The sequence below is a fragment of the Cervus canadensis genome, chromosome 14 (genome assembly GCF_019320065.1).
Source record: "Cervus canadensis isolate Bull #8, Minnesota chromosome 14, ASM1932006v1, whole genome shotgun sequence".
Taxonomy (NCBI): Eukaryota; Metazoa; Chordata; class Mammalia; order Artiodactyla; family Cervidae; genus Cervus; species Cervus canadensis.
Window position 1 is genome coordinate 20,142,999 of NC_057399.1, and position 13,118 is coordinate 20,156,116.

Genomic DNA, 13,118 nt, shown 5'->3' on the forward strand with positions numbered 1-13,118 from the left:
CACCCAGCAAACAAACAATTCCGGATCCATCCTCTAGATGGAGATGTGGAGCTAAGCATCTTTTGGAGAGGATGGCCACAGTAGAGTCAGTCTTGTGTTTACAACCCCCCCCAACGTGTTTGGTACCTCCGTGCTGTATGCAGAAAACCCCAAAATAGGTAGTGACTACCGATGGATACAGTAAAATACTTACCTTCACGATGGATGGATTAGTTACCCAACCGATCCTGAGAGGCTTCCATTACTGATGTAAAAGTCCATGCTATTTCATTGCCAGTTATTCTGTTTGGCCGCTTTATTTCTACAAATATTTATAGGCCTAATGTATGAATGTGGTAGTATTGACAATGGCTGCAACTTGGGTTTCTCCCAGGTTTGCCTCTAGGCTATTCTGGTTCAGTGTTCCTTCTCTCTTTCCTGGGGTTTCCTAAAAAAGTCCGTCCCCATGGCCTTCTGTAGTATCTGTGGGTTTGTGCGTCCCTGGCTTCTGATCACTGCCTGATCACAGCTTCAGTTTTCCTCTTCCCTCAGGCATGCCACTTTTGGTTTTCAAGCACCTCATTAACAGGGTCTCTGCTCTGTGTTACAAAAAGACATTCAGAGACAAAGGCTCTATTTACTAACTTCAGTGCATCCAGGGGCACTTACAGTCTCTACCGAGATCTGTAGATCTTGGTATTTAGCACTGAAATTTACCCTTACCTGTGCTAATACTCAAATTTTAGGAAATTTAATTATATTTTGTCTAACCATGACACATACTTCAGTTAAATCACTGATCCTACATTATGTTTAAAGTGAGGGGATATAATACCTTAAACTTAGTCAGTGCTTTATAATTTTCAGAGTACTTCCTTATTCTGTTTATTCTCCACAGTCCCTGTAGTGCTGAGTATTTATCATCTTCCTTTAAAATCACAAAGGTAGTTCATTTTCTCAAGGTTAATCAGCTTGTCAGTACTAACAGTAGAACTATAACCCATAACTAGACCCTCGTATCTAGGACTCTTTCAATTATTCCATGATGTTGCCCATAACTTCGAAACATCAACAAAACCTGCAAAAATTTAAGATGGATGCTATCTATTTTAAAACTTCGTATTGGACCTATGGCCAGCACCCTTATGTGCCCTCTGAAGCAAGTAGATATGATGTCTTTTTTTTTTTTTTTAAGGTTGACTCAGAGGCAACTAGTGAAAATCATGTACGTGTGCATTTAGGGAAGTTCAAGTTCAGTAATTCAATCCAACACATATTTATCGGGTGTTTATACCAGGTGCTGGAGATATAATAGGGAAGAAGACAGATATGGTTTCTGTCCTCATGAAGCTTCAAGGCTAATGGAGAAAGCAGTTACAATAGACAGCAAGAGGAACTTCAATAAAGGAGACAGTGTTTTTTTCTTTCAATATTATTTTTAGGCATTGCACAGTCTCTTTTATTGGTGAGGGAATGGAGGCACAGAAAGATTAGATAACTTGCCATACGACCCAGTAAGGGATGGAGCTAAGATTTGAATGTAACGGCTCTCAGCAGCATTTCGCTATGTCACAGGAAGTACAGGGCTGATGTCAAGGAGAACACACCCAGATGATAAGGCATCATTGTAGGGAGATTTGGGAAACTGCAGCATTACGAGAAACCCAGACAACTATCCCTCTGGGTCCCAGGTCTTTCAAAACCAGGGCCCCTAGAAGGCCTTCTCTTTGCCCACCACTCCCACCTCCACTGCTGGACAGTTCAGTTTGCTGCTCCCAATGCAGTGATTCTCTGGCAGGACTTATCTTATTCCCGCCGTTACATTATTGTCTTTGACTCACATGCTGACCCCTCGCTCTTTTCGACTAAGCTGCAGGACTCATTTCAGAGAACATACACGGCAGAAGCCATAGCAAGTGTATGGAAAAAGAAACTCCTGATGTTTTTGAAGAGGTCTGTAGGGTTGACAGGTAAGGATGAAGGCATGTACTTCTCTCAGGAGCAGCTCTGAGTTGTTGGTAACAGTCATCATTATTTTAACTCCATCATCCCATTTTCACGACAAGAATGGGGCAGGTCTATTTCAGTCTCCTGTATCCTTAGCACAGAGTAGACACACAGTACATATTTGTTGACTAAGTGAAGCAAGTAGTTATCACTAGGGACATAGGATTTTGTTTACATCATAGGCTTTATTGACAATCAGGGGTTTAACTTGGATCCTGAAAATATTGATCATCCAGGTTAGCAAACTTCAAATGTGTGGTAGACCTGGACTGAGGTGGAGAGGAGTCGCAATAAGAGAGGGAGGGGGAGAGGGAGGGATTAAATTTAGGACTTTAACACAAAGGTTTATCAAGTTTAAATTTAGAAGGGTGCCTACATCAGAGGTATTTACCCTAGATGAGAGAAATTACATGAAAGCCCCCAAGAAGAAAAATATATAATTGTGACAAATGGGGACAAATTCAGATATACTGAATGAAGGTCAGGAGATAAAAATAAATCAAGGGGAATTTATTGTGAACAGTGGTTCAATTCAGTTCAGTCACTCAGTCATGTCTGACTCTTTGTGACCCCATGGATTGCAGCACGCCAGGCCTCCATCACCAACTCCCAGAGTTTACTCAAACTCATGTCCATCGAGTTGGTGATGCCATTCAACCATCTCATCCTCTGTCATCTCCTCCTCCTGCCTTCAATCTTTCCCAGCATCAGGGTCTTTTCAAATGAGTCAGTTCTTCACATCAGGTGGCCAAAGTACTGGAGTTTCAACTTCAGCATCAGTCCTTCCAATGAATATTCAGGACTGATTTCCTTTAGGATGAACTGTTTGGATCTCCTAGTTGTCCAAGGGACTCTCAAGAGTCTTCTCCAACACCACAGAACAGTCTTCCTACAAAAGCATGTAAATTTGCCACAGTTTCCTCAGTATTTGCCTGTTCCCTTCCACTAGTCTTACCAAATGGGCTAATATAAACAGTCCCAGGTTCCAAACTGATTAGAAAGAAACGATAGTAACTCGTGACCAAAACCATCTTCACCAATGTGTAATTCACAATGAATTTTTAAATATTCAAAGGAGAGACAATATTAATAGTTGGTACCCCCTCAGGGATGTCAGGCACTTTCCATTCATTGCTTAATCTTTCAGCGGCTCAGTGAGGTAGGTGGTATATCCCTGTTTTACAGAGAGAGACCAGCAGAGTATGCTTTCTTGTACCCATGGCAGTTTTAGTAGTATGCTCATATTTACACAGAGGAAGAGATACATACAAAGACAGGTCTGTCCTTACTCCAGAGCATATATTACATCTCTTGTTGGAAAGAAAAAAGTTAAATGTCTCCTTGAATATATTTTATTAGTTATTTACTTTTCCTGTTTTTGAATTTCGTGAGGTGTGTTTATTTGTGTGAACTGAGAGAAGTGACTCGCTATGTGCACAGAGTAAAAGCTGTGTCCGTGGCTCTCACTCACAGTAACTGCAGAAAGTCTGTTTTCTAATTTGGGGCCACTTACAGTGAATTCAGTACGTGTACTAGGTTTATTGAAAATACTATCTTGGAATCTTCCTTTTCAGAGAAAATGAAATCCCACACAGTGTTTTATACTCTTTGCTTTTTTTCTTTTTTCCAGACCGCTGTCAGAGGATGTAGGAATGGACATCCGCCTTGAGGAGGGAATGCTGAGTCCCACCGATGCAGACATGAGGCCAGGTGAGAGAGTGTTCGTTCATTTCTTTCGGCGGTGTTCTATATCCAAACGTGTTCATTATTCAGCGAGAGAACCATTTCCTGTGCATCCAACTTGTGATTTCAGTGATAGAAGTGAAGAGAGGGAAAAAAAAATGTGTGAGGAAGGTGTTAGGCTTGATGCAGTTAATTATAGAGTTGACTTGAATAACCAGCGAATGCAGGCTACCCTTTGTCTCCCAAGCCATGCCTAGATCTGCCAATGTTTTCAGTTCCTGTGATAATGGTTGCTTTTTATCATAATACCAAATTATAACCAACATCTGAGTTCACCAAATTTATACTTAAGTGTGAGAATGTTTAAAATTAGTGATTTACAGAGAAATGCAAATCAAAACCACAATGAGGTACCATCTCATGCCAGTCAGAATGGCTGCTATCAAAAAGTGTACAAACAATAAATGCTGGAGAGGGTGTGGAGAAAAGGGAACCCTTTTATGCTGTTGGTGGGAATGCAAACTAGCCTCTATGGGGAACAATGTGGAGATTCCTTTAAAAACTGGCAATAGAACTGCCATACGAGCCAGCAATCCCACTGCTGGGCATACACACTGAGGAAACCAGATCTGAAAGGGACACATGCACCCCAATGTTCATCGCAGCAGTTTATAATAGCCAGGACATGGAAGCAACCTAGATGTCCATCAGCAGACGAATGGATAAGAAAGCTGTGGTACATATACACAATGGAATATTATTCAGCCATTAAAAAGAATACATTTGAATCAGTTCTAATGAGATGGATGAAACTGGAGCCTATTATACAGAATGAAGTAAGTCAGAAAGAAAAACACCAATACAGTATACTAACGCATATATAATGGAATTTAGAAAGATGGTAACGATGACCCTATATGCAAGACAGCAAAAGAGACACAGATGTATAGAACAGTCTTTTGGACTCTGTGGGAGAAGGCGAGGGTGGGATGATTTGAGAGAATAGCATTGAAACATGTATATTATCATATGTGAAACAGATCGCCAGTCCAGGTTCGATGCATGAGACAGGGTGCTCAGGGCTGGTGCACTGGGATGACCCACAGGGATGGGATGGGGAGGGAGGTGGGAGGGGCGTTCAGGATGGGGAACACATGTACACCATGGCTGATTCATGTCAATGTATGGCAAAAACTACTACAATATTGTAAAGTAATTAGCCTCCAATTAAAATAAATTAATTAAATAAAAAAATAAAATTAGTGATTTAATATTAAGAATGCTTAGTATCCTGATTATTAAAGAAAGAAAAACCCAAAACCACAGTCTTAAGAATTTATGACCCAAGGCGTATACAAAATGGAATTTAAAGTTTTTAGTTGCAACTTGTATGACTCCTAGTTTGTACTAGGTTCTCTCCTTTGCACTATACCAGCTGTAGGATCTTACCTAGATTCTGAACTCTTGAGATTGTTAGTCAAGCCTAGAATTGAAAAAGAAGGGAGTCATTTTTTTTTCTGTCCAGGTATTTAAAGTATATTCTTCAAAGTACTAATCATGTGACATAACTATTCTTAAGTGTTCCCTGGCAGAGTAAGCATGGAGCCACTGCCCCACTCTACTCCACTCTTCAGATTCACAGTTCTCTCTCTTTTCTCTTTTTTTTATTTTGGCCATGCTGTGTGGCTTGTGGGATCTTAGTTCCCTTACCAGGGATCAAATCCTGGTCTCCTTCAGTGGAGGTGCAGCGCCCTAACCACTGGACCATCAAGGAATTCCCACAATTCACTTTTTAAATTTAATTTTTATTTTATATTAGAGTGTAGTTGATTTACAATGTTGTGTTAGTTTCAGGTATATAGCAAAGTGATTGTTATGCATAAACATAATCCATTCTTCTTTGGATTCTTTTCCCATGTCAGTTATTCAGAACATTGAATAGAATTCCCTGTGCTATACAGTAGGTCTTTGTTAATTACCTGTTTTATAGATAGTAGTGTGTACATGTTAATCTCAATCCCACAATTCACTTTTGAATAATAAAGGTGCTAAAGCTTTCATTGTCCTGTGGGGTAGCTGTTAGCCACATGTGGCTACTAAAGTTCATTAAAATTTAAAATAAACTTGAAATGTACAGTTTGTCAATTGCACTAACTTCATTTCAAGTGCCTAGAAGCCATATATGTAACATTTCTACCATCACAAAACATTTTTTTTTGGACAGGACACCTCTGAGAATCCCCGTGGAATCCCAATGTTTTACAAACTTACTAGTCAACAAGTGTGTTAATCAGTCAGTCATGTCCAACTTTTTGTGATTCCATGGACTATAGCCTGTCAGGCTCCTCTGTCCATAGAATTCTCCAGGCAAGAATACTGGAGTGGGTTGCCATTTCCTTCTCCAGGGGATCTTCCCGACCTAGGGATCGAATGCTGTCTCCTGCATTGCAGGCATATTCTTTACCATCTGAGCCACCAGGGAAACCCCTCAATGTTTTACAAACTTATTGGTCAATAGAAACTTTTTTTCCAAGTAATACATAAAGGTATTACATGGAACACAGTTTAGGTGTTGTTCTATATAGAAAAAAATCTTAATGACAAAGAAACAGTGTTAGCTTCCTTGGGACAAGACCAGAGTTAGAACTGCAGAATTGATAGGTATACTAGATGGCCTTCAAAACCTTTTGTTATAGGGAATCCTGAAATTTTTATTGTTAATGTGTCTCTGTACCATTGTTTAGCTGCGATCAACTTGGTTAAAGATTACTTCTCCAGTTCTGCTTCTGATAAGTGAAAGGCACTTGAGCAACAAGATGCATGTTACAGTGGAAGAGTGGGAATTAATTCCATGAGCCTTACACAAGGAGACTATCGCTATGGTACAAGAACCAGTGTCAGGCAATATTGGCATAAGAAGTAATGACTGCTTGAGCAAGGAATGTCATCTGGGAGGATACCTCAGTTTTTTTTTGAAAAAAGAAAGAATGCCAGCCAAGGAAAGTTCACAATAGAGTTGTTAGGAACTAAAGAGACGTATTTGGGGAGTATCTGTAAACATAACATAAAGTTCATATCCTCATTGTAAGTTATGTGTAAAGCTTAATTGTTTCTCTTAATATGCATCATAAAAAATTTAATCCAATATTATGTCAGTGCCAGGTTTTCAAGTCTGAACAGGGAAGTTCTAAAGACTAGATCTCTGCCCATTTAGCAATGACTCCCACTTCCTATTTCTGCATGACCAGAGCTGATGTGGCTGGAGCAAGCCACTACTGAGGCCTGCTGCTCAAGAAGGGGGCCAGACCCTAAGTAAGGACTTTTAGCAGGTGGAGCCTTTGCTGAAAGGGCCTTAAAATTGTTTTCCACGGGGGCCACACCCACTGTTGGCAATCCTGTGTATGATGGTCTAACACTTACTGCTGCTCTTTATCTTCTTTAGAACCTCCTAATTCTCTGGATCTCGATAGCACTCATCCTCGGAGAATCAAACTCACAGCCCCAAATATCAATCTGTCTCTGGATCAAAGTGAAGGGTCTGTTCTCTCTGATGATAACTTGGACAGTCCAGATGAGATTGATATCAATGTGGATGAACTTGAGACTCCCGATGAAGCAGATTCTTTTGAGTACACTGGCCATGGTAAGTTGCCAAGTTGGCAGGCGGAAGTTAAGTGAAAGATTATCTAATCATATCTAATGGCATCTAAGTGGCATTAGGAACAAACCTCCCATTGTGTTGCTGCGGGCTGCTTTTTTGTGATTTCTAGAAGCTTCTATTTGTATCTCAGGTCATAGGTGGCCATGATTGATGGTTTAGATCTAGACAGAACAGGTATGGTTCACAGAGGTCAGACACAACCATCACGCCTTTGTCAAACCCCTGCTCTGTGCCAAGCCTTGTGTTTGGCTGAGGTTGGAAGAAAACTGTTACATTCTGTGTCATCAGAAAATTGGGACTGGGTTTACAGAGAAAGAAAATTTAATCTGGAAGATAAAACTTGAAGTGGAAAAATTAGAGCTTACCAATTTCTCTGTACAACCTCCCATGGTCTGGACCGTTCTTTCCCACACATTCTACATGGGTGGTTCCTTGTTTTTATTCAGATCTTAATCAGATGTCACCTCCTCAGAGAGGCCTTCCTTGACCTCTGTAATCAAAAGTACCCACGCCACCCCCACCATCTAGTCATACTCTACCTCAGTATTCATTTTATTTTCCATGTGTCACACTAATTGAAATCATATAATTTAACTGTTTGCATCTCACTTATCTTTCTCTTCCTATTAGAATGCCTGTTCCATAAGGCCAGAGACTTTCTTATGCTTGATGCTATATCACCAATAAAGTACGAAGGAAGGAGGGATGGGGTAGGGTGTGGTGGAGGGAGAATAATAAGTCAGAAGATTAAAAACTTGCTTATCAAACCTGGGCACTCCTGATATGATTACCAGTCTTATTATATGATTTAATATATTATATCATATTATATGATTACCAGTTCTTTCTCTTGCTCAATGAAATTGCTTTAGTTAAGAAATATATACACAGTATTTGCTTTAAAAAAATGGCATCATCTAGTTTCAGCTTTACAGGGTGGCATTCTTTGACTTTATAAATTTGAATTTGAAAGTAAGAGAATCCTGGCTATATCTACTGCTTTGATATATTGTGAAAATTAGTAAAAAAAGAAATGCCACAATTGAACAGATGCCCTGACTTTTAGGGCCATACTAATTCCAGCAGTTTCATTCATAGAAAAACATAACTAGGAAATTAGGAGAGTCAACATCAAATGACTTAATTAACTCCACCAATGGTCACTGAGCAACCAGGGCTACAACCACAACCAGCCTAGATTCAGACCCTACTTTCACAGTGTGGAAAGCTTTATTTCCTCAAGCTAAGAGAACAGGATGTAGCTAAACTACTTGTATTATAGTTTATTATGTTTAAGTAGAGATTTGATATTGCATTTTATCATGTTCTTAGATTCGTATAGTTATCGGGATATTTGACCCTGTGAGTTGAAATACACAAACAGGAGGTGAAAGGTCTTGACCTCATATTCTTTTCTGCTATCTCAGACACTCTTCCTCAGCCCCTCCATCCTTCCCAGCTGCCCCCAGCTGTCCCAGTCCCTTTCCTGCTAATAAACCTTCAAGTGTAAAAGTCATGCGTTGACTTAAAATCTCAGAGAAGACAGCTGTGGCATGACCCTGCGGGTCCCTCCCTCTCCTCCCCCTGTACTTCTCTGTTGCCCTGGAGAACTGTGTCACCCCACATCTGAACCTTTTATTTTTATAAATAGTAAAACTGTCAAGCCAAGTGGTGGTGGCTGAGCAAACTGGTAATTAGAGCTGCCACTTGCTGACATAGTTCTTTTTATTTAGTCAACACAGTTATGTTGAAAGAACCAGTTTAATAGCCACAACCCTGCTTTTAGGTCTTAAAGGAGAAAATTTTAGTGTAAGTTGAATTTTAAAGTCCACCTTGATTTTCACATGAAAGGAGTATGTTCAGTTACCAGCATTAAATGTTGAAAACACTAAGTATATCTGAATAGCTATGTTTTGTAATGCAGACATAGATAACTGACTATAAAAGAGTCGAATGTATATTAGAGTCTCAAAGTATGACAGTAATGCTTGAAAGCTGCAAGTTTTGTTGATTTTTGTTTCTTATGCGAGTGTTCTAACTAGGCATATAGATTCTAAACAAAACTGGAGTTTTTAAGTCACAGGGTTTTAAAAGTGTTTGGTCAGTAATTAATTTTATTTAATGAACACTTTTCATAGTGCTTGCTGTGTGTCAAGGATCTGTGCTAGCTGCTTTATAAATATTAATTGTATTAATCCTCATGTCAACTCTGTGAACAGGTATTATGTTACCCCCCGAGGTTTAGTGATTCACCTAAAGTCACGTAGCTAGTAAATGTCAGAGCCAGCACAAAACCCGAGTTGTTGTCTGCAACTCCTGGGCCATGCTCCTTCTCCAGAAATGCGCTGACAGTGAACAGGAGGGTCTTTTACTGTGTTAGGATAGCATGCCTGAAGTCAAGCCTAATGACCCATCTTCACATTTACATGTTGTTTTAATCCCACCATTCTGGGGTGACTTGAGGGCCCTTAGTTTCCCAAGTGCTTGAAGGATGTTCACATTATTTGCCTGTTTTAGTCAGTAGTTGGTGACCAAACATTGATGCCAGATTATTTGCCCATGGTGTGATTTTGCTTATGGAAAAAATTTTGAAGCTCATTATCAAAAGATGTTAAGTTGATCATCCCTTCCAAGCAACTTTAATAATTGTGTCCAAATAGTTGGAAAATACCATTCAAAGGATGATATAATGGAGGCTTGATGTCCTTTGATATTTATAAATGCCAAAGATATCAAAAATATGTAGATAGTGAAGGATTTACCAGATGAGTCTTTTTTTAACTAAGGGAGATCTAGCTTTTTTAAAGATACTTTATTAAACTAATTCTATAAACTTGAAATATCCAAAGTCAGAAAAAATTATGATGACCTATTTCTGTTTTCAAACTGACCACAGAATTATTTTTACCATAATTCAGATCTAAGCAAAGGCATTTCGTAAGGGAAATGGAAAAATGATAACGAATTTTAGCCTGAATATTTCTGGTAAGAACACTATAAGAAACATTCATGTGCTCATATATTTTTTCTTCCTAGGCTCCTAGCAATGTTTAGTGACCTCATTTATCTTTTCTAAAACTAACCCCTAATGACGGACAGTTTCCTATGTGAATAAGGTAGTCTCACATTTTTTCCAGATAATCAGGTAGTCACTTCATTTAACTTTAACCTCATTTCTGTGGTCATTATTTTCACAGCCTGCAGGCAACCAGCTTATGAAATCAACTCCCTGTTTTAACTCTGCTTATAAACCAGTCAAGTGCGGAGCTTATTCTGTTGTACCCACAAGCATGATGTGGGTACCCATGTACCCAAACATGTACCCATGTACATGATAAATGGTGATGTGGTCTGAAAAGATGATTTTTCCTTGTATTTTTGTGTGCTGAGTTTTCACATTCCTGTTCTGAAGAACTTTAAAGACTTTCTTAATTGTGTATAGGATGTCTTTCCTCTAACAAAAAGTTCAAATGGAGTGGGGGGGCAGGGGGTGGAGTATGAAAAGATGAAAGTGGGAAGACCATCAGAAAGTTACTCTTGTCTTGTCATCTGGGAAAAGAGATGTGCCTAGGACTCTAGCAATAGCAAGGAGAACGGAGAAAGCCCGTTTGAATCCCAGCTCTGCTCTTTCCAACGGGACTGAACCATACTTCGACAGGAAAAAAGTATTTTCTCAGTTTGTGATACTGACAGAAGATGAAGCTTCATTCTGTCAGGAAAAGCCTGTAGAGATATGTCCATATGCTTTCGAACAATTTGGGGAAAAAAAAGATTATTTTCCTTAAAAAGCTCCCTCCCCCTAAAGCTATATATGCTTTTGGCTCAACAAAACCTTGATACACATTGGATACTAAGTAGCAATAAAAGGGAGAGATGAAAGGTATATTAAAAATGAAAATTAAAAACTAGTTAATAAATCTCCTTGGGTATTTAGCATAATATTAAACATGTCTTGAATGATGAAGTGTCATTTAGGAAGCACTCCTACAAATTAAATTAGTAACATTCAACCTATTCTCTAGGTCAGTAGTCTAGATTAATACATAGTGTGTTCAAGATTCATAACTATGCCTATGTTAGTGATCAAATATGTCATGAATAATAATACCTAAACTCATTTTCTTCCTGGAAGTGATTTCTAAAGATAATACAAATAGGGGGCAGGGGGAGCTCTTTGGCTTGAAAAAATTCGAAGTTCAAACATACTGAATGTCTTTGAAGGCATTTTTCAGATTATTCCCATTATCAGTGCAAGAGCACAACATAGAGACCAAGTCCCCTTTATAGATGTATGTCCCTACTGGAGGCCACAGCTGACCTCATCTTCCATTGGTTCATATGATCATCGACGGTAGATTCCTCACTGTGATCTTTCAGCACAGGGTATTCAGAGCCTGTGTCCTAAATCATTTCATCAAAGACAAAAGAAAATGTTCAAGTTGACTTCTCCCTTGTGTACCAGGGCTAATTGATTTCAACAGCAAGCAGCAAGGGAGAAAAGCTTGTTATTCAGAAAAGAAGACAAAGAAAATCAAGCATTTCTTAGTGATGAGAGCATGAGACCAAACATTAAATTTGAAGGGCCTAGGGACAGAGATTTAAATGAGACCCGAAACTTTTGAACATAGTGAGAAAATGATGGCAGGGGGAAAGATGGTAATTTATAGTTGTAGCAGAAGGATTATTAAGATCAGGAAGATACTGTTAATTCAAGGGAGTAAAACAACTTACCTTTACTTCCTACTAGCTGAAGCGACTTAGCAGCAGCAGCTTACATTGTTGACTTCTAGAATTCAGCACCTTAAAAGAGTGTACTGTCCCCCTACCTGTTATAGAACTCTCTATTTAATTTACATCAGTCAAAGGAGGTGGGGAAAGGAGGTCCCAAACAGGGTAAAGAGGTGTTGGTGATGATGCCTACAGTGTGGATAAGAGCAGGTGTATACTGGAACCTCAGAAGACAAACCCACACCTGAGCCCAGAGGTCTGAGGGAACAGAGACAAATAGGAAAACAGGGTCCTGGGAAGGGGAGCTGTGAGGGGTATCCAAGGGCCCTAACTCAAGTGGAAGGGGGATAGCTGGAAGGGATCTCAGATAGGGAGTCCAGAGCAGATGGATGGATTTGCACAAGTGACACAGTGCTTAGTCAGAAGCCAAGGCTGCTAGTTTCCTATCCTGAGTAAGCAGCGAGTGCTGGTGGGAATGCGGAGAAAGCCAGCGTGAGGCCAGGCTCTGTAGGTGGTGGTAGCTATTGGTGTTGGCAGAAGGCGCTAGGACTGCTTCCCAGCTGGCCTTCACTTTGCTATTCTAAGTCACAGGTAATTAAACATGTTTGAATCTGTCTTGCGACATCTTCTGGAACATGACAGTCCTGTTGTGGCTCCCTTACAGATTACCTATATTTCCAGGAACTTGTCCAAGTTTTCTTTACTCACTCACCTTCCCAAGTTCTACTGAAAACTCTGTGCGTTTCCAAGTGTGAAGTGGGTTGGTGAAGGCAGATATTAAAGAGGAAACTGGCATGATTCCTTAGCCCAAGGAACTCACTGCCTTATAGTAAAATAAATGAGGCTGAGACAATTACACATTCAGGGTGCAGTGTGATAGCTTAGAAGAGTAGAAAAGGTAAGGGTTTGATTATATTTCCTTCCTGATTCTGTGATCTGAGGTAATTACTTCAGAGTTTTTGCATTGGTATCATGTCTGCCACTACATCTCCTCTGTGCCTGATAATTTGGTAGATGCTTAATAAATATTGCTGTTGCTGTTATCAAAGTGCCATTAAAA

At 39.6% G+C, this 13,118-nt stretch overlaps 1 protein-coding gene across 1 annotated transcript in view; it reads left to right on the forward strand.

Annotated features, from left to right (window-relative positions):
- The window catches only part of PRUNE2 (prune homolog 2 with BCH domain), a 275,745-nt gene that overhangs the window by 229,438 nt on the left and 33,189 nt on the right, over positions 1-13,118 (forward strand). The window contains 2 exon segments of the mRNA XM_043486578.1: positions 3,617-3,696; positions 7,112-7,312. Of these exon segments, the coding sequence (XP_043342513.1) occupies positions 3,617-3,696; positions 7,112-7,312 (281 nt within the window).